The 22,128-nt window shown below is 42.8% G+C and overlaps 1 protein-coding gene and 1 long non-coding RNA gene across 9 annotated transcripts in view; one reads left to right on the top strand and one right to left on the bottom strand.

Annotated features, from left to right (window-relative positions):
• PLPP3 (phospholipid phosphatase 3) overlaps positions 1 to 10,306 on the bottom strand; it is a 94,170-nt gene extending 83,864 nt beyond the window's left edge. For all 8 annotated transcript variants that reach the window (XR_014808229.1, XR_014808230.1, XR_014808231.1 and 5 more), the window contains exon 1: positions 9,686 to 10,306. Coding sequence is in view for 1 of the 8 variants with exons in the window: in XM_003127971.7 (XP_003128019.3) it covers positions 9,686 to 9,824 (139 nt within the window). In the remaining 7 variants the exon portion in view is untranslated. The remainder of the gene's footprint in view (positions 1 to 9,685) is intronic.
• Positions 1,355 to 4,463, top strand: LOC146402946 (uncharacterized). Its single transcript, XR_014808258.1, has 2 exons — positions 1,355 to 1,447; positions 1,954 to 4,463. It is a non-coding gene; the product is annotated as an uncharacterized LOC146402946 (long non-coding RNA).
• Positions 10,307 to 22,128: the final 11,822 nt, after the last annotated feature.

Genomic DNA, 22,128 nt, shown 5'->3' with positions numbered 1-22,128 from the left:
CAAGTATCATCCCCTGATTTGGATTAATAAAAGCAAAACCTGTTTGCCTTGTTTTTCTTTTCACTGACACAGGCAAGAGAAAAAAGAGCAGAGAGCTCTCTAGAGAACTGCCCCATGAATGATATCAAATTTCAAACGGACAAGTACACACCAGAAAAGCTAAACGGTATAAAGGCAAGACCTGGGTTCTAGGTCCTGCTTTTTCACTATCGCTGGACAATTACTAACCAGTCCAAGCCTCCGGTTCCTCCTATGTGAACCAAGGGCGTGGAATAGGTTGAGGTGACAATGACCACAGCAGCTGGTGAGTATACCACGCCAGACGCTATACCAGGCATGGCCTCACAACTTCACAAAACATGCGATCCCATTTTACAAATGAGAAAACTGAGGCCTCAAAAACAGTCATAACTTGCCTAAGCACATTCACCTAATAACCATAAGCAAACGCCCACATGTCTCTCTTTTTTTTTAACTTTTTAGGGACACACCCACTACACGTGGAAGTTCCCAGACTAAGGGTTGAATCCAAGCTGCAGCTGCCAGCCTACACCACAGCCACACCAGCTCCGAGCAGCCTCTGAGTCCTACACCACAACTCATGGCAATGCCAGATCCTTCACCCACTGAGCAAGGCCAGGGATCAAATCTGCATCCTCATGGATACCAGTAAGGCTAGTTGCCGCTGAGCAGCAAGGGGAATTTGTACACCTGTCTGTCTCTTAAATAAAGCCTGTGCCTCCCCCTCGGACCTCCACCCATCCCCTGTTCAAAGAGGCCTATTTTTCTGACTGAGATAAAAAATGACCTGGGTATTGTTGATAATGAAATCCCCAGGATACTTTCAAATTCTAAAGAGTCCATGAATCTAGGCACTGGAGAACTGTCTAGATGGAATTTTCTTACTAGGTCCACAGGGAGGCTGGGTCAGCACACTCCAAGCTGATCTGCAATTATTTATATAAAATTCTGTCCCCTCCACTGCCCAATAAGATCCTTGAGTTAAAACTCATGTTGTGTCCTACACAGGACCCTGCACAACGTATTGTACATATTCGCACTCAGTAAAATGGAAATAAATGGAATGAAATGAAATAAATAGAAAAGAGTCTTCACTGCATTAACTGCACTGAAAAGTGGGCAGCGAGGTAAGCTGGCAAGAGCTCTGGAAAATTCAGTGACCACTTACTAGCTGGGCACCCTTGTGCAAGTTATTTAACTTCTCTAAACCTCAGTTTACTCATCTATAAAAGGAACCTAATATCTATGCCACATGGTTGGCCTGAATAATAAATATGCTAAGAAGCCCAGTTTGTTTGATAAGCATTTTGATTATTTTCAATCACAGCTGCTCTTTTTATTTTTTTTAATTTTTTTATTTATTTTTTATTTTTTATTTTTTGGTCTTTTTTGCTATTTCTTTGGGCCGCTTCCATGGCATATGGAGGTTCCCAGGCTAGGGGTCGAATCGGAACTGTAGCTGCTGGCCTACACCAGAGCCACAGCAACGCAGGATCCGAGCCACGCCTGCGACCTACACCACAGCTCACGGCAACGCCGGATCCTTAACCCACTGAGCAAGGGCAGGGACCGAACCCGCAACCTCGTGGTTCCTAGTCGGATTCGTTAACCACTGCGCCACGACGGGAACTCCTCAGCTGCTCTTTTTAGATTCCCCCCCACCCGGGGCTGTCAAAAGACACACATAAGAGCTGACCCTAGAGTTCGCGCGCACTGTGGCTCAGCAGTAACAAGTCCGACTAGCATGCATTCATGAAGACGCAGGTTTGATCCCTGGCCTCACTCAGTGGGTTAAGGATCTGGCATTGCTGTGAGCTGTGGCTTAAGTCACAGATGAGGCTCGGATCCCAAGTTGCTGTGCCTGTGGGGTAGGCTGGCAGCTGTAGTTCTGATTCGACGCCTAGCCTGGGAACCTCTATATGCCTGAGTGAGGCCCCTTTAAAAAAACAAGAAAAAGAGTTGATCCTAAAACAGACCACTTGTCCAAATTCCCTCCCAGCCTTCCTAAGGTGTAGCTACACCTCTGAGGATGATATGGCCTTTAGGTCCCTTCCAGAAGGGAAGGGTGTAACCGCCAAAAAGCTAGTGAGGTTTCCACACTATGACTTATACCAAACCTGTCACTGCTTTCTCTTTGGCTAATGGAAAACATTTGTGTTCTCTCTGCCTGTTTTCTTCCTTAGGATTCTCCTCAAAATTGGTCCCCCAAATATACTTCAGGCAACTTTGCTGCCACAAAATGAAAGGATTTTATGCAACTATTGCAGAGTAAGAACACTGGGAAAGGAAAAATCTACTATTACTGTGAATAATGATAACAACACAACACCTGATGTTTTAGTGCTTTTTACCTTTTCAAAGTGCTTTCAGGTTCGTGATCTCACCTGAGTTTCACCCTACAAGGGTGTCACGAGGTTTGCTTGCTTATTTTACCGATGAGGAAACCGAGGCCTAAACGGTTCAACAATTTTTGGCCAAGTCACACCTATGGATGACTTTATGTCAGGATTCAAACCCAGATGTGGGTAAACCCAAAGCTTGTATTGTTTCGACAATATCTTACCAAGCTAACTTTGATCTTTTAAAGACTCTCTTCAGAAATCTAATGTATTCATTTCACTTTTTACTCAAACTCAAACTGCAATATCTCAAAAGAAAATATTTACAGGGTTAACACCTCGTTTATCCAAAGTGAGTGGTCACTTGGCTAACAACTTCCACTACAGACAACTCAGTTTAAAGACCAGAAATAAATAAAAATCCCAGGCTCTCAGTAATGAGGAGACACCACCAAGTCCTTACTCTATAAATCACAGGAGACCTTTAGGCCAGCACCCAGAGGTCATTTTTTTCCTTTTGAAAGAATTCTAACAATCTTGAGTATCTTTACTGAAAAAGACAGGTGTACTGGCCACACACAGAAATAAAAAAAATACAGACAACCTAACAATGCAAAAAGAGGCAGAACATTCAGTCCCTCTATATAAATCAACTGCCCTTCCTCAACTGCCCTTAAGACATCAGCTGTTAAACAACCACAATGATCCTCAAATTCCCTGATAAGAATCACCAGAAGCTTTTATAAAACACAGAATCCTAAGCCCTGGTCCAGAGCCTACTGAATTGGCATCTCTCGGATGGTGCCTGAGAATCTGGATTCGACACCTGACGGGTCTCCTTATCTGCTGCGCTTGTGAAGTACTGACACGGTAGGTGTCTCCTAAATGATCATTCCAAAAATAATATGCGCCAGGTTGAACTGACACACCCAGGGTAGGGAGTCTCCATAAATATAACTGCCTGCACAGGGGAGAAGCCCTCAACTCAGGTCTCATTAGCATCATGCTGTGAACAGCTGGTCTTGTCAGCCCAAACAACTGCACACGAAGGGGTCAAGAGAGAATCCAAATTCAACAGGAAATCAAAAGGGCTGAAAGTGGAAGAGGCCACCAACTCTGGCTTCAGCAGTCTTCCACAAAGGAGATGTATCTCTTAAGTACGTACAAGAAAAAGGGAAGAAAGAGCTAAGGGAAAAAAAAAAAAAAAAAACTAGCCAATCCGGACAATGAGGAAATATAGGTTTTCAACCATGCTGAAACGTCAACAGGGCTTACCTACAAAACAGAAGCTCCCTTTTTATTTCAACCCAGGGAGGTTCACCAGTTAACTTAAGGAAAATCTGTTTCTATATTCTCTGGTTCATGTGGTAGATTAAGTTATCAAAACCTAGTGGGTTATTAAAAATACATACTTAGTGATGCTAATAACTGAGTAACCAAAAGAAGGTTGGTCACCTGTTGTGCTTGCTTACTTGTTGGCTTTAATTCCTAGAAATTTGAGGAAGCAGGTCAGAGGGCACATCTGGCCAGGGAACATCGAGCCAGTTTCCCAGCATGTTTGAAGTAAGTCTAGGAAGAGGCGGTGCTTATTGTCCCTCCAGAGTGAATACCAAGTTAAGCTAATTGTCAGCAATAGTTCTTTGATAAAAAAACATAATTCAATTGATAAGTACTCTGTAAGAAGCAATGACTGGGCTCTACATCACAGGATCCACCAGCAGATTCATAAACTCAATCAGAGCGCTGGAAGGAGTCTGAGATGACATAGTCCCTTTCTTTTGTGATGATAATCAAGAAACCGAGGCCCACAAAAGTCAAGAGAATGTCCTGACCTCACTCAGTACAAGTTTAGAGCTCCTGTTTCCAGACTCCTCACCCTTGATGACTCCCTGAGTGAATATACAATCAAGAGCTAAGCAGAGAGGAAGGACCACATAGACATTCAACACATGGGAGTGTCAGAGTTCCCGTCGTGGCTCAGTGGTTAATGAATCCGACTAGGAACCATGAGGTTCCGGGTTCGATCCCTGGCCTTGCTCGGATCCCGCGTTGCTGTGGCTCTGGCGTGGGCCTGTGGCTGCAGCTCCGATTCGACCCCTAGCCTGGGAACCTCCATATGCCGCCACAGTGGCCCAAGAAAATGGCAAAAAGACAAAACAAAACAACAACAACAAAAAAATGCAAGTGTCATTCCTCTATTAGAAATCAGTCCCAGAATGTCACGTGGCAGCCTTGGACATTAGACATCATCCTGCCTCACCAGTCGTTTCACCGATATGGACCCATAAACAACCACCCTGTCCACAGTTACACAAGAAGCTGGTGGCATTGGTTGGCCTGGAACCTGAACTTCTGGCTCCAAGGCTCCCGTTCTCTTCACTACATCACATGGCCTCCCTTTCACTATTAAAAGTGAAGTTTAACAATAATACATCATGATTTGATGTATCCCATAGATGGAATTAGTTCTAAAATTTTATCTCAGCCATTTAACGGTAAATCAGGAAGCATCCAATGGAGCTCCCATTGTGGCTTAGCGGGTTATGAACCCGACTAGTATCCATGAGGGTGCGGGTTCGATTCCTGGCCTCGCTCAGTAGGTTAAGCATCCAGTGTTGCTGCAAGCTGCAGCGTAGGTCACATACTTGGCTTGTATCCTGCATTGCTGTCATTGTGGTATAGGTTGGCAGCTATAGGTCCGATTTGACCCCTAGCCTGGCAACTTCCACATGCCGCAGGGGCAACCAAATAATAATAATAATAATAGTAATAATAATAGGAGCTGCAGTTACAGGCCTATACAGAAGCCACAGCAACACCAGATCCAAGCTGCATCTGCAACCTATGCAGCGGCTGGCTGGATCCTTAACCCCCTGAGCAAGGCCAGGGATCAGACTGCATCCTCATAGATCCTAACCAGTTCTTAAGCCACTGAGCCACAACGGGAAGTCCTAGAACCACTAAATTTTATAGCATAGTTGCTGACCATCCACATTCCTCTATTTTCACCCATTTGAGCTTCTTTCTCTTTGCCTTGTTGACTGTTCCCTGGTGGGGAATGACACAGGAGCGAGGTCTTTCATGCCAAACCCACCCAAATGTCTCCCACCCCCACCATAAGCTCAGCTCACCTACCCTCCAGTATCAAAAGCCAATGAAGACAGTCTTTCTAAACAAACGAACTTTCTCTAAAGCAGGCTCAGGGTACACTGTTACGGTTAGAGGCTCCAGAATTCTGCTAAATTTTAGGGGCTCCTTCTCAGCTAAAGTTTAGATCAATAATGAATGGAAATCCTGTGTCTTCAACTTCCTGGCCCAATGTGACCTCTCGGAAGTGGATGCTTTATGGTCTTCACATTATACCAACATTACTGAGTTTATTTCATGGTCTCGTCTACCTATGATTCTGAGACACAATAAATGGAGACAACCACAAAACCTTCGTCGAGGGCTCTGGATTCGAAATCCTTTGGATCTGCCCAAGTCTTGTGAGATGACAAATAACTTTCATATCCAATCTTTCCTTTGATCCTAACAGCAACATAATGGAGTGGCCATTTTGATCACAGATGGGCTAACCGATCTCAAAGGATGAAGGGCCTTGAGCAAAGTCCCCAAGCCGAAAAGCTGGACCTATCTAACACTGCCCACCCATCAAAGTACATGGGTTGGGAGAAGGAATCAGTAAACACCTGAGGAATAAATACAGGGAAGAAATGGGGGATGGGAGCAGAGAAGCTCTGCGTGGATTTACCAAACCCTTTTGTGCTCCAGCCATGGGCTGTCATCTGTGCTTTCCTTGGAACCACACTGACTCATGGGATAAAAGGGTACCCTCGAAATTGACTCATGGGATAAAAGGGTACCCTCGAAATCTGGGACTTACTGAGTGCTAGAACTGGTCCCCCAGTCAAAACCATGCCTTGGGGTAACGAGACCATATCACTGATCAAAGAGTTGAACCACCTTTATTCATTTGCTTTAGTGCAAATGACTACGTGGAAAAGGCAGCAGGGTAAGGCTTTCTGCAAACGGAGCTTCAGAATTTTCTAATGAGAATCTGAGTTTCAGGATTTTTCAGAGGAGGAGAGAAAAGGGGGATGGAATCCAGTCATGCTCACTGAGGATTAGGGATCAACTCAGACTGAACTCATGGTGAATCTCAGTTTTCTCATCTGTAAAATGGAGATAATCTCCTCATAAGGGTTGTAGTGCAAAGTACATGAACTCATGTATTTTTTTTTGAAACAGAGCCTAACCGAGCTATAGACAGTAGCTGTGCCTTCCTTCCCCCTTGCCTGAGAATATCCTCTGCTGCTCTCTTGTAACACGGTACAGCAGGAGCACTGTGCACGAAAAATCCCAGAGGCCACACAGATTATGCAATTGAAAGGAAAACAAAATCCATTTCAGAAAAATCTGCAATGCAAAGATTCCTAACTGTATTTACGAAAGCAATAATCAGCAAAGATTCACTGAGAGGTAAACTCCCATTGGCGATTCTGGACACCAGCTTCCTTGGGTCCTCACAAGGACAGTGGACTCCTGTTTTATTCACCAAGAATTTAACGTTCCAAAAAGGTATGTGAAAGGGGTCAAACTGCTTGCGTACTTCTACTTACATAACACGTATATTGCACATCAGCTTTTATTTTTTCCAGATACAAGGAGAGGAAACTTGCTGTATATCTCTGTGAGAGAATAAACAGAAAACTGTCTCCCTTTTTCATAGATTAGGGCCTTGTAATCCAGACCATATGATCAATAAACTACATAAAAATTAAATCATACTGACAGTCGTAGGCAAAAGAGAACCACGTAGAAACAATTTTTTAGGACTGCGATGTGTGGAATATTAAAATCACATGTTGTGTTAATAATTTTCTTGTGGGAGCCAAATCAAGTTCTCCTGCATAAATTTCTCAAGTAAATGTTTACCTCACTGTGTTTCTCATTAAAGGTGGTAGAGAGGCACTGAATGAGTGATACTATAATTCGGCCTATGCATAAGGGAGACACTTTGAAAATGACCTTTTGACATGATGCTAATGGCAAGGCCCATAGCCTGAACACAGATAGCTACATGATTCTGACAGTAAAATAGAAGGTTCTGTTACCTTATTAACTTTTTTGCAGTAAACAAAATTATTTGCTGGAACAGACCAACAGTGAGTGAGTAAAAAACAGCTAGGTATAGAATATTAGCTTCGGGGAAGACACAGGGAGAGCTGGGGCAGATGAGGAGATGAAACGTGCAAACATACATCTTACTTACACCATCAACGCACAACAAGTGTCTTGGGGTTTCTCTGTGCCTGGCTAAACTATAGCTAATATAGGTGTGTCTTTTTTTGTGAATTCCTTCACACTCTTTCCTTTGATAAGAGACACCATCTCTTGGGACTTCCTTCTGAAATCACAAGGGGGGAAAGAGGAGGGGAGAACAATAAAACTGTCCAAAGGCTGTCAAGCATGTTCTGGCTCTGCTTTCCTAATCACCAAGTAGGAGGTAGGAAGGTACATGGAACAGACAGTGTAGAAAGAGTTCACCCTACCCCCAACAAAACACACCAGTAAATACTGGGAAGCCCCAGGCAAGTTTACAGCAAACAGCTTCAATGTGTTTATGTGTTCATGGTACTCCCCCAGGACCAGGGAGGGTCTTTTAAAAATTCAATAGCTTGGCAGGGAGACTTTAAGTACTAATCTTCCCACTGTGCATAATGAGCCTTCAGTTGCCTTCAGGAAGGTAGGCCCCCCAGTGACAATGCCTTTACATAACATCTTAATGGTGAATTTATATGAAGAGATAGGAATGGGATTTGCCACCTGAACCACGGTTACCTTTCTTCCCTTCCCTAAAGCACAATTTGACCTTTGGCTGTCTGCTTATGCAAAGGGAGCCATTCTTATTTTTAAATTCTAAGTCCCTCCTTTCTCAGACTCACAAAATTGACGATGGACAGTCAAGCCAAGGACAGATGGACTTCAGGAAGGACTCTACTGCAGAAAGGGTCCTGAACACAGGGACGCTTAACTCCAGCCCCAGAAGTCTGGGCTTTGCCTACGCTGCATGGACAAATCCATTTCAAAGGGGACTTGAGCCTCCGTGCAGGAGTTAGTTCTATTTTAAGGGAACTGAATTGGGAACACAGATGTTTCTTCAGTTAGCAGAGTTGGCAGAACAGCCCCTGGACCAAATCCGAGTTCTTAATGCAGGAAGGGGCCTTGGAGAGCATCTGGTTCAGCCCACTCACTCAACTGATGAGGAAACTGAGGCCAAAGAGGCAGCAAGGTTGCACACCCCGCATGTGGCAGAGTGGCAGTATTGTGATGACAAGTCCAGCATGCTTTCCTTGACACTATGATTGGCTTAAAAAAAAAACAAAAAAACAAAAAAAAACTACGCCGACTTCCAAACCTCGGGGCTCCCGTACATTCCTGTCAGTAGTCACCCCCCGCCCTGGAGGCGAGTTCATAAATCCTCTTTACCAACTACCACTCCAGTCCCTTTACTCCCACCTCTTTCAGCAGTGGCTTCCAACTAGCTGGGAAAACAGAAACGGGGCTACCGCCTCAATTTTCTGGGAGTACAATGAATTGTGGTCCTGAAGCATGACCCTGGCTAGCTTTCCCAATGCCTCAGTTTCCTCATCGGTGAAATGAACTTTCTCGCTCCTCCTGCACCGAGTCGGGGAGACGGCTGGTTAAAACGACCACCTGGCACACAGTAGGGGTCTGCAGAGTCGGTACTCTGCATCAAGCCGGTAGACAGCACCCTCCCAACCCCTGGAGGGCGTTCACGAGAGCAACAAGTGAAGAGGCCGGCTTGCAAGTCCTGGGCCGAGGCAGCCCGGCGGAAAGGCTGGATGTTTACGTTCGGCCCTGGGAAGGCAGCGCTCTCCAGGCAAGAGCCCGGCGCTCCAGGAGATCCGTTTTACTCGATGGAAGGCAACCAGCTTTACGCCGGCTCTGGCTCCTGGTTCCACCGACTTCCCCTCCCTCTCCTAAGAGGACAAGCCCTCACCTTTCGTGGGGTTCTGCCTGCGTTTCCAACTGCAGGCAGCTTTTTAGATTGAGTGTCCAAGTGGCCCGCGAAAGCCTAGAGCACGCTCGACACTCCTTTACAGGCCGGGGAGGCGGCAGGATCGGGGAGGGCGGGAACCCGGGAGCGGGGAGAAGCCTGCGGGGCCCCCGGGACGGGCAGCACGGCGCGGCCGGGAGACGGGGCCCCGCGGCAGGAGCGAGCGCCGAGCTTCGCGCGCAGCCCCGGGCCGGGCTGGGACGGGCGCTGAGGGCCAGGGGGACAGAGGGGCTGGGCTCACCCATGAAGAGGCAGAAGAGGTCCAGGCAGATGAGCAGCACCCGCTTGCTGCCGCCCTTCCTCGGGTTGTTATTGAGCGCCGGGCTGCCGCCGTTCTTGCTCTCCGCGACGATAGCCTTGTCGTACTTGTAGTTTTGCATGGCGCTGGCCAAGACGCCCCACGACTGCAGCCACACACCCAGACGCCGGGGTCGCCTCCCGACCGAGGCTTCTCGGGGCGCGGCGGGAGAGTGCGGCCCCGCTGCCCCGCTTCCAAGGGCAGGCGGTGGTGCTTTCTGCTCCCTGGTGCTCCTCCGCTTTTCCTGTCTCAACCCCGAATCGTTCGAAAGTCCAAGGGGAAGAGAGTCAACTCCCGAGCAGAAACTTCTGCAGCGCTGCGTTGCTCCGGACGCGCGGAGCTGGCGTGTCCGTGCGCAAAGCAGCGAGGGGGCAGCGCGGGCGCTCGGCCACCTTCCTCCGCAGCTGGTTGCTTAATGAATGGGAGCTGCGCGGAGCCCAGCCACCTCGGAGCGCTGCCCCAACTCCTACTTTCCTCCTCCTCCTGCTGTTGCTGCTGCTGCTGCTGCTGCTGCTGCTGCTGCCGCCGCCGCCGCCGCCGCTGTGATCGCCTGGGTTTGTTTTCGGCACTTTTATTTCATGAGGTCCTTTAAAAAAGAGAGAGAGGCAAAGAGAGGGACCTCCTTACTTGGCTCAGAAGGGATTCCGAAAGCACAGCCCCTTCCTTAAGCAGCCTAAGACGTAGGATAATTAAGGCCACATTTTCCCCCACCCCCTTCCAAAAAAAAAAAAAAAAAAAAAATCCTAAAAGGAAAAGTTACTTTCAAACCAGAGAATCCGGGAGCCCCTAGCGTTCAAAAACACTAAATTGTCACAAAACGAGAAAAAAAAAAATGTAAATAAAAAGAAACAGCCTTGGATCAGGCAAACGTTGAGGCTGTACAACTAAAAAAGCGTTTCTCCTCTTTTATCCTCCTTTACATATTTGGGGCTTTCAAGTCTTTGTTTTGATTTGAATCGTTTCCTCCTGAAAATACTCAAATAAATTGTTGGGGGGGGTTGGTTTTGTTTGTTTGTTTGTTTGTTTTTTGAGATCTGAACACTCAGCACTGGATACTGGGCTAGATTCTGAGGCTCCAAACAGGAAAAGGACTGCACCGGCTCTGGGACTAGATCCTGTGGCTTGGAATCCTGGCTGTGGCTCGGTGCCTCTGTTTCCCCATCTGTAAGCTGGAGATAATAACTTTCTCCTAAATAGAGTAATTATGAAGATGTCATTAGCTAATCCATAGACGCACCTGGAACCGTGCTAGGTACATAGGAAATGCTGTGTAGGTGTTAACCTTTACTTTATTCCTTGGAGTTCCCAGCCCTCCAAATCCCTGCCAGTTTGGCTGGCCCCCAGCCTGCTTGTATCAGTATTGAGTGTTGAGGGGCAGCTGTCCAGGGAAGCAGGAGAGCTCTCCCAGAGCTAGCATATCTCTAGCTTGGGGGGCAATCTAACGCTTTGCAGTAGAGGCTGTCATATGCTTTCACAGTCTTCTATGTGAATTAATTCTCCCCCAGACAGAGCATAAACATTTCCAAGGCAAGGACCTTTCCTTCTATCTTCCATCATGTTCTAGATCATGATCTTTTTTTTACTGACTTGTTATAGGGTTCAGTATCCCTAGATCCAGCCACTTGGCCTTTCTCCAATAGTCCTTTCCCACTCCACACCCTGGCCTCTGCCTCCCTCTGCCTCTGCACATCCATCCCTTCTCTAACTACCAAAATGCTTTTCTTGCTTTAGAATCCTCTGAAATAGCACCTTCTCTCTGGGCCCTTTCTTGATCCCCGGACAGAATTAACTTCACCTTCAGCACTTGGTTTGCAGCACTCTTGTAGCACCTATTACAGTCTGATTTGGTGTTATAGTTAGTAAAGATGAGTCCGCTCTATAGATTATCAGCTCCAAACCCTCTCCCCAGTACCGCACACAGAGTTTGGTGCCTGCTGAATGAAGCTCAAGTCAGACTGCGTAGCAACAAGTGGGCTGGTAAAGGAAGGCAAAATTGCTGTCTTCTGGAAGCAAGAGTAACTGAATCTCTAAGACAGCTCTGGATGAAGCTAGGGTACCTAGCTGCCCATCAGACACAGCATTCTCCTTTCAAATAGCAGCAAGTCAAAGCCAGGGAAACTAAGAGAACAGATTTCCTAGACAGCTTTTCAGTGAGAAATGCCTTCTCTTGACATGTTAAAACAGCGGAAACAATATGAGGCTGATTTCACTATTACTGACATTCTAAAAGGAATTCCCGGATTCAAGGGTCTTCCCTGGCCCACCAAATTCTCTTTGTTACGATAATCATCCTTGAAGGTCTAAATCGCCAAGCCACAGCTTTGAGAGCAAGTTCTTGTAACTTCAGCAGCCCACTCTGATCTTTCCCCTCCTTTGAGCTTCAAAAGTCCTAGGGCATCGGTGGCCCCTCAGACAGCCACTTAAATTCCACTGTATGGTACCCCGTTCTATTATTTGAATTTTACAGTTACCTCCCTTTACATTTCCTGTCTGCTTTTTCTTCTCTGTGAAATGACTTTTATTAATTTAAGAATAGACATTTTTAAAAGCCAGACTTTTACTGTAGTTAAATGGTATTATAACTCAGCAATCATTGTTGGGTCTCTTTAAAGTTACTGGATGGTAAACTTTGGCTGGCACTAGTTTGAATACTAGGAACCTTTTTGGCTCTGAGGTTCCCTGGATTAAACTCAGCTACTTATTAAGAAGGATAAAAATCTGTTATTCCAGGAGCCAGTAAAAGGGAAAATAAATGGATGTTTAAATAAGAGCTTTATATTCCCATTTACAAGGCTCCGTGGACTATTTTTCTCATAACAAAAAGATCACGGTGTTAATTGATGCATGTAGTTGGATGCAAACAACTATTACATTTGGATAACTCTTCAAGGGAACAGAACACTACAGATATTCATTAAAATTGACTTGAACAAGTCATAATACAGTGTCACTATCATTCTTTAGACAAAAGGAAATAAAACAGCCTCCCAGGATGCATACATCTGAAGGCCTCTTTGCTTTAAATCCTAAAATTGAACAGTCTAACTAGCAAGTAAAATGCAATGGAACAAACTTGATTTAAAATGGTGTTATTTCAAAATAATTAAGTAGTTAAAATTCCTGGTAAACATAGCTTACCAAAATACACATCTGAAAATGACATCCCATTCACTAAGCCAGTCTGTATAAAAACTATTATAACATCAGCGGGGATAAATGCCTTTTAAAGATTAACTTATTATGTGTGGTAACAACAGCACATCATTCTTAAATAACTGATACCTCCCAAGAGATTTAAACGGCCTTCATTTCTAAGACCTCTTGTTACCTCATAATTTTATTTCTCTCTCTCTTTAACCCCTCGCATTTAATAATTAATCATTTTTTAAATTTTTTGAAAACGCATGAATTGGCTCTGGAAATATTTAAAGGAAAAGTAACTGCGTTTCTTTACTTAAAATTGTGTAGTCAAAAGGTCAGGGCCCAAATTTCCCAAGCCGTTGAAATTCACTTAAGGAGACCTAAGTTTGGGCTAACAAGTATTCATTTATCCAGGTTCTTTAAAAGCATTACATTCCACCTCTGGTTTTTTTTTTTTTTTTTTTTTTTTTTGGTTTTTTTTTTTGTCTTTTGTCTTTTTGTCTTTTGTTGTTGTTGCTATTTCTTGGGCCGCTCCCGCGGCATATGGAGGTTCCCAGGCTAGGGGTTGAATCGGAGCTGTAGCCACCAGCCTACACCAGAGCCACAGCAACGCAGGATCCGAGCCACGTCTGCAACCTACACCACAGCTCACGGCAACGCCGGATCGTTAACCCACTGAGCAAGGGCAGGGATCAAACCTGCAACCTCATGGTTCCTAGTCGGATTCGTTAACCACTGCGCCACAACGGGAACTCCCCACCTCTGGTTTTTACCAAACAAAACTTGTTGGCTTACCACTGCAAGTGTTGGTTTCCATATCATGGGTGCTCCCACAGGACTAGAGACCCCCCCCCCACCCCCGCCCCATAAAACTCCTAAGACAAGGCAGGAAGAAGCTGAGGATTTGAGGTCTGAATATCTTGGCTGTGCTGTTTGACCTGAGGTATACTAAACAAGCTCTCTGAACCTTCGTTCTTCCACTTTGCAATGGGACTGATAGTTTTCTCTGGTTCTGGGGACTCACAACTAATAATGAAATAATACATTTGAAAATAGCTATTACACAATAGGTAGCTGACAAATGTTAATTGAATGTTAATATTTTAAATGAATATTTCTACAATATACCTACTTTAAATAGACATTAAAATGTATTCAGTATAGATTAATTTTTTTTAATTTATTGGCGTATAGTCGATTTACAATGTTATATTAGCTTTAGGTCCACAGCAAAGTGAATCAGTTTTATTTATTTATTTTTTAAATTTTTATTGTTTTTATTATAGTTGATTTACAATGGTCTGTCAATTTCTTTTTTTTTTTTTTTTTTGTCTTTTTGTCTTTTTGTTGTCGTTGTTGCTATTTCTTGGGCCGCTCCCGCGGCATATGGAGGTTCCCAGGCTAGGGGTTGAATCGGAGCTGTAGCCACCGGCCTACACCAGAGCCACAGCAACGCAGGATCCGAGCCACGTCTGCAACCTACACCACAGCTCACGGCAACGCTGGATCCTTAACCCACTGAGCAAGGGCAGGGATCGAACCTGCAACCTCATGGTTCCTAGTCGGATTCGTTAACCACTGCGCCACGACGGGAACTCCTCAATTTCTTTTTTGAATCAGTTTTATATATAGATAAAAAATATATCTTTCTATATAGATTTTTTTTCTATATAGATTATTATAGAACATTGAGATCTCCCGGTGCTATACAGTAGGTCCTTGTTAGTTATCTACCCTATAAGTATAGATTAACGATAAAAGTCTTGGTAGCTCTTGTATCAGACTGCTTAGGTTGAAAATAAAGATATGACAGAGAGACAAAAAAATATATATATATTTATCCAGTACTGACTCTGAATGTACCATTTAATTTTGTTCATTTTCCCCTAAATATAATAACACCTTCAGCGTCTCTATCTTTTTTTGAATGTGCAATTTCTTGAGATTTCTGAAGGTAGTAAATCAAACATGCTTATTTCTTCTAGACAATTTAGTTATACATTGTTTTCTTCAGGATCGGTTGTGAAACTCTAGAAACAGCTATTTGCTTAAACTAATAGTCTTGTACAAGAAAGAGTACTTTCATTTTAAAGACATTTTCACATCTATTATTTTATTCTTACAACTCAAAGTAGGTGGGGTTGCTATCATTAGCCCAATTTATGGATGAGAAAACTGAGGCAAGCCCATTTAACTGGCTATAAATGGTTTTCCCTGAAGGTAAAATGGAAATATTCTAACATTAGCTCACGCAGTGTAAATTAGAGCCCTTTACAGTTTATAAAGGCATTTACATTCACCGATCTCATTTCAGGTGAGTTAAGGCAGAGATTATCTTTGTTTTAGAAATGAAGGCATTGAATTTTTTTTTTTTTTTCTTTTTAGGGCCACACTTGCAGCATATGGAGGTTCCCAGGCTAGGGGTTGAATCGGAGGTGTAGCTGCTGGCCTACACCACAGCCACAGCAACGCAGGATCCGAGCCTCATGTGTGACCTACACCACCACAACTCACGGCAACGTTGGATTCTTAACCCACTGAGCAAGGCCAGGGATTGAACCTGCATCCTCATAGATGCTAGTCAGATCCACTAACCACTGAGCCACAACAGGAACTCCATAAAGGTATTGAATTTTTGAAAGATAAGGGATTTGCTTAAAGTTGGAGGTAAGGAGATTCCTGAAGCACTAAAATTCCAGATCTCTTAATTTTTAAACCAAGATTCTTTTCTTTACACCCTCAAAGGTGCTTAGAAATTTCTACTTCTCTTCTGTTTTCATAGAGTAATTTAGAGGGACTGCAGAATTAATCTCACGTCTTTATTAAAAAGATGGAGGAGAAGTTTTATGTTGTTTTGTATTTTCTTACAGACTTGGAAAAGACCAGCATGTTGCATCTTGTGTCACTGAAAAGAAAGATTTAGGTTCATGATTTGTCAAGCAGTTATTTGTTACAAAAAGGGAGCTTGAAGAACACAAAACAGTAGAGTTACTGTAAAGCAGCCTCAATTCATGTCAATATTTTTACCTTTCTGCAAGCAATAATCTTTTCTTTAGCTAGAAATTAGAGCAGTTAAGAGCCAACTTTATGAACATTCAAACAGTTAATGTTGTTCATTAAATCTTAAAAAAAAAATCTAGAATGGGAAAGAACTTACAAATAAAGAGGTGGCAGAATTTGTCTCGAGTGGGTGAAACTGGAGCGTGCTCCATAACTCAAACAGAGACCCATGCTGCCACCTAGTGTCACTGAGGAAAAATGCTCTGACTCCCAAAGTGAAAATTGTCAGGCTTGGGGGATGGGTTGGGGGATGGGGAATGGTTGCAATGGAAATTCAGAATTGTTATATCATATCATACACGAAGTAATAATAGGCCAGGGTTATTGATATTTTCCTGTCATTTATATGATGGGTATTTATTGAGTACCTGATAGGTACCAGATTCTATTCTAGGAGCTAGGGGTACAGCAATGAACAAAGATGAGAATTCCTGTCCTCACTGAGCCTTTAGTTCTCTATTTTATATGTATGAACTTATTAAACAACTGTCTAAGGAAGGTTTTCCCATTTTTACAGATGAAGTTACTGGAGGAAAGAGAAGTTAAGAAATTCTAAGATTATGAGTCTACTAAGTGGTAGGGCCTGGATTTGAACCTAGGCAGTCGGACACAGGAGCTACTGAGACTTTAATCATTAATCTGTACTGACTAACTTTGTCCTCTATCTAAGGCATACAAGGGCAAGATTAGTGGTTTTCACAAGTGATACTTTAGCTGTGTGTCTGGAAAGAAAAGTAGTTGTGAAGATGTGTGTGTGTGTGTATGTGTGTACACATGCAAATACAGTGATGTAATTATTTACTGAATTCATACATAGACACATTCCATATCCATATTCACTATATACATATATGTGTGTGCTTATTCACTGTATATGTATGGGTATTTCTTCATTCATTTAATCACTCACATTTTCATGAACACCTATTCTCTACTAGAATTCATGCTAGATGCTAGGGATAATCAAATGAAAGCTTATGACCCCTTTCCTCAAATAACTCTTTTTAGTCCAAGAAAAACATACATACTTGCAATATTGTCCTGGCACTTATCACATTTTCTTGTAAGGACTTATTTTCTTCAAAAGACAATAATCGTCAGACAAAAGCCAAACCTTTGTTCCTAGCATGATACATAATAAATCATCAAAAAGTAGTTGTTGAATAAAAAGCTAGCAGGGCCATAGAGCTAGCCCTGGGTAAGTTCCACATAGGGCCATCAGGGAAAGTTTCACAAAGTAGATAAGGCAGAGCTGCGTAATAAAGCTAGAAAAATGTATATACGAACTCAAGTACGTAGAAACAAAAGTGTAAAACCATTCACAAAATTTAATCCCAGATGGATCATTGACATAAATATGAATTTAAAAAAATACAAATGAACTTATTTACATAACAGAAATAGACCCACAGACATAGAAAACAAACTTATGGTTACCAAAGTGGAAGCGGGAGAGAGATAAATTCGGAGGATGGGATTGACATATTGTATATATACTATTACTATCATATGTAAACAACAAGAATTTATTGTATAGCATAGGGAACTATATTCAATGTCTTCAATACCTTGTAATAATCTATAATGTACAAGAATCAAAAAAGAATAATATATATGTGTATCATTATATATATTCGAATCACTTTGCTGTATACCTGAAACTAACATGACATTGTAAATGAAGTATACTTAAATTTTTATTTTTTATTTTTATTTTTTGTCTTTCTGTCGTTTCTAGGGCCCTACCTGCGCATGTGGAATTCCCAGGCTAGGGGCCTAATCAGAGCTGTAGCCACCAGCCTACACCACAACCACAGCAACACCAGATCCGAGCCTCGTCTGTGACCTACACTACAGCTCACGGCAATGCCGGATCCTCAACCCTCTGAGCAAGGCCAGGGATCAAACCTGTAACCTCATGGTTCCTAGTCAGATTCGTTAACCACCGAGCCATGACGGGAACTCCTGCTTCAATTTTTAAAAATGGTTAAATTTTTAAAAATTTGAAAACATGAATAATAAGATGCAGCTTTTAGAATAAAACAAAGGAGAACCTATTTATGACAAAGGGTAGACAAAGATTTCCTAAATGGGAATAAAAAGGAACAATGACAAAAGAAGAGAGACAAATTGGAATTCATTAAAAAATAAGAGTTTATGTTTATAAAATAGATCCAAGATAGTTAAACTATGGCCTAAAGGCTAAATTCAACCCACTATATGTCTCTGTACAGCCAGTGAGCTCAAATGTTTTTTACATTTTCACATGGTTGAAAAAACTCTAAAGAAGAATAATATTTCATGATATGTGAAATGTATATGAAATTCAAAATTTCAGTGTCCATAAATAAAGTTTTATTGGAACACAGCCATGCTTAAATGTATAAACATTTAATGTATGGCTCTCTACAGCTGCTTTTGTGCTGCAAAAGCAGAGGTGAATAATTACAACAGAGATCACATTCCTGCAAAGTCTAAAATATTTACTATCCGGACCTTTACAGAAAAAGGTTGCTGACAGCTAAAATACACAAGTAAGAAAGTGAAAAGGCAATTAGGACGGATTAGGAAAATATATATATTCACAAACAGGACTTATATCCAGACTGTATAAAGAACTAAAAATCAATCAAAAACACAGACAACCCCCAACTTTTTTTTAAAGGATGGCGGGAGGGGGAGGAAATTTTGAATAGGCACGTCACAAAAGAGGATATACGAATGGCCAATAAGTGTAGGACGAGATGCTCAGCATCATTAGTCATTAGGGAAACGCAAATTAAAACCACTAAATATCTATCATAATGGCTACAATTAAAAATCCTGACAATGTCAAGTGTTGATGAGGATGTGGACCAACTGGAATGAAAATTGGCATAGCTTCTTTGAAAACTCTTTGGCAATATCTACTAAAACTAAGTATATGTCTATCCTATGGCACAGCAATTCCACGTCTACGGCTATCCCCAACAAAGATGAGGGCATATGTCCATAAAAAGACTTGTGCAAGAAGTTTCAAAGCAGCTTTATTCATGATACCCTACAAATGGAAACAGTGCAAATGCTATCAAAAATAAAATGACTAAGTAAATTAGGATATATTACACAGCAGAATACCATGCAGCAGTGAAAAAGAATGGCCTGCATCTACACAGAAGAACATGGATGAACCTCTCAGACACAACATTGAAAAAAAGGAAATTGACTCAAGAATGCATACTGTATTGTTTTATAAGAAGTTTAAAAATTGGTAACTAGTTTATGGTGATAGAACTCTAATAGTGGTCACCTTTGGTGAAGGGATTATTAACTGAGCAGAGGCATGAAGAAGGCTTCTGGGTACTTAATTTGGGTGGTGCTCCCATGGATACATATGTACAATTTAATAGTGTGAAATTAGTAGGTGAAGGTTTTGTATTTTAAACCTTGTAAAGGTTTTATATTTTATTGCAGGTATATCACAATAAAGACAGACTATAAAAAGCTAACAAAAGTATGGATTAAACACGAATAAGGAAGGAAGCAGCTGTGTAGTTAATGGATACAGAAAGGTAGAGGAGCTCCTGTCGTGGCTCAGCAGTTAACAAACCCAACTAGCATCCATGAGGATTCAGGTTCGATCCCTGGCCTTGCTCAGAGGGTTAAGGATCCAGCGTTGCCGTGAGCTGTGGTGTAGGTCACAGATGCAGCTCAGATCCCGTGTTGCTGTGGCTCTGGTGTAGGCTGGTGGCTACAGCCCCAATTCGACCCCTAGCCTGGGAACCTCCATATACTGTGGGTGCAGCCCTAAAAAGACAAAAAAACCAAAAAAAAAGCTAGAAATAGAAGAATTCTTTCAATTTTCCAGATTGTTAACTCTGATTAAATTTATCTTTTTGATATTTTGCCAGCAGAGAATTAATAATTGTCCTGGAAATTTAACCCATTTAGTCGTCCCAACTCCAAAAGAGTGGCCAGCCCATCTGGCCCTTGGACCACATTAACGGTTATGGTCATATGAATATCTGTACTTCAGATAATTCTTGGATATTTTCCTCAGTTCTGCATACAAGCTGCCTCTGTTCCCCCCCCCCAAAAAAAAAAATTACTCCTAAAAGACAACTTTTCAACTTGGAAAAAAAGATGGGGAATGTGAGGAAGTCCATAATAAGGCCAAAGTCGATCTTTAATACATTTACTGAGTGTAGTGAATTGAATGGTCCCTGCCCAAAAGCTATGTTCATATCCTAATTGCCAGAATATATGCATGTGAACTTATTTGGGGGGGAAAAATAGTCTTTGCAGACATAATTAAACTACTGATCTTGCTATGAAATCATCCTGGGTTACCCGGATGGGACTTGAATCCAGTGACGAGCATCCTTACAAAAGACAGAAGAGGAGAAGACGTGGACACACAAAAGAGAAGACCCTGTGAAGATGGAGGCAGAGGTTGCAGTGATGCAGCCAGAGATGCTCAGGCAGCCACCAGAAGCTGGAGGAGGCAAGCAACGGCTTCTCTCCTAAAGCCCCAAGAGGATCGTTTTGGCCTCCAGAACTTAGAGAACACAGTATTTTTTATTTTTTTGTTTTGTTTTGTTTTTACTTTTTTGAGGGCCGCACCTGTAGCATATGGAGGTTCCCAGGCTAGGGGCCAAATCAGAGCTGTAGCTGCCAGCCTACACCACAGCCAGGCAGGATCCAAGCTGCGTCTGTGATCTACACCACAGCTCACGGCAACGCGGGATCGCTAACCCATTGAAGGAGGCCAGGGATCCAAGCGGCAACCTCAAGGTTCCTAGTAGGATTTGTTTCAGCTGCGCCACGACGGGAACTCCCCATTATTGTTGTTTTAAGCCATCTCATTTGTAGTAATTTGCTAAAGCGGCCCTAAGAAACCAAAACCTTGAGTTACTGAGTACATTATTTTCTTCCGTCCAGCAGAAACTCTTCCTTCTTTAAATGTTAGAGGATGGGGAAATGGAATACGGAACGGTAGAGGCAGGAAGATGCGGGGCCTTTGCTCTGAATAGTCCCTCTGTTGGAACGTTCCCCTCCTTCAGCCCTTGACTCAACAAGTCCACGTCTCTCCTGATGCCGTTACTTTCTGTTTCTTCAGAAAATGTATGCATTTTACTTGTTTCTTTCCTATCAAACCCCACCAGAGTTCAGACTCCATCAGGATAATTTTTTTTGCGGGGGCGGTGGGGGTGCCCCTGCAGCATATGGAAGTTCCCAGGCTAGGGGTCGGATCAGAGCTGCAGCTGCCAGTATACACCACAGCCACAGGCATGTGGGGTCCGAGCCATGTCTGTGACCTACGCCACAGCTCACAGCAACCCCAGATCCTCAACCCACTGAATGATGCCAGGGATTGAACTTGCACCCTCACGGACACTATATCGGGTCCTTAACTTGCTGAGCCATAGCAGGAACTCCTAACTGGCTTCTTTTACTTGGGTAATGTTTTCAAATTTCATCCAAGTTGTAGCATATTTTTTTTTCTATCAGGTATTATTCCATTATATGGATACACCCCATTTTTTACTTATACATCCATTTGGTGATATTTGGGTTGTTTCCACCTCTTGGTTATTATGAATAAAGCTGCATTTATTTCACTGAAGGACTTTGGCCTTTACTCAGAGTGAGAGGAAAGTCTATCTTAGAGCTGGGGTTAGGGGACTGATGATCTGACTTCAGTTTTAAAAGAATCGTTCTCTTTCGAGAGTAGACTGGATGTGTGCAGACGTAGAAACAGGGAGCCTGGTGTAGAGACTAGTGCAGCAATCCAAGAGAAAGACATGTGGGTTGATTTAAGGCAGTGATGATAAGGAAAGTGATGAGAAAGGTCAGATTCTAGAGATGCTCTGAAGGTAGAAGCAACAGCATTTATCGATAAAATGGATATGTGGGAGGAGAAAAAGAGAGATGTCAGACATGAGTTCGAGGTTTTTCAACTGAGTAACTAGAAGAATGGAGTTGCCATCAACAGGAGAAGAGAGAAGAACTGAGAGCGAAGCAGGGGTGGGGAGGGAAGATCAGGGGTTCATTATCGGACATGGAAAATTTGAAATCTCTATTAGATATTTAGGACATCAAGTAGACAATTGTATTATTTTATGTGTCCTTTCAACACTGAATAACGCATTACTAATTTAATTTTTCATCACTTAGTGGATAAGTAGTGAATGCCTATTGTGTAT

The sequence above is a fragment of the Sus scrofa genome, chromosome 6, assembly GCF_054392235.1.
Source record: "Sus scrofa isolate SSC_HxYL_T2T_F1_AM1 chromosome 6, Sscrofa_HxYL_maternal_Yorkshire_Landrace_v2.0, whole genome shotgun sequence".
NCBI lineage: Eukaryota > Metazoa > Chordata > Mammalia > Artiodactyla > Suidae > Sus > Sus scrofa.
The sequence above is the reverse complement of the archived record's forward strand: the minus strand, read 5'-3'. Positions and strand labels throughout refer to the sequence as shown.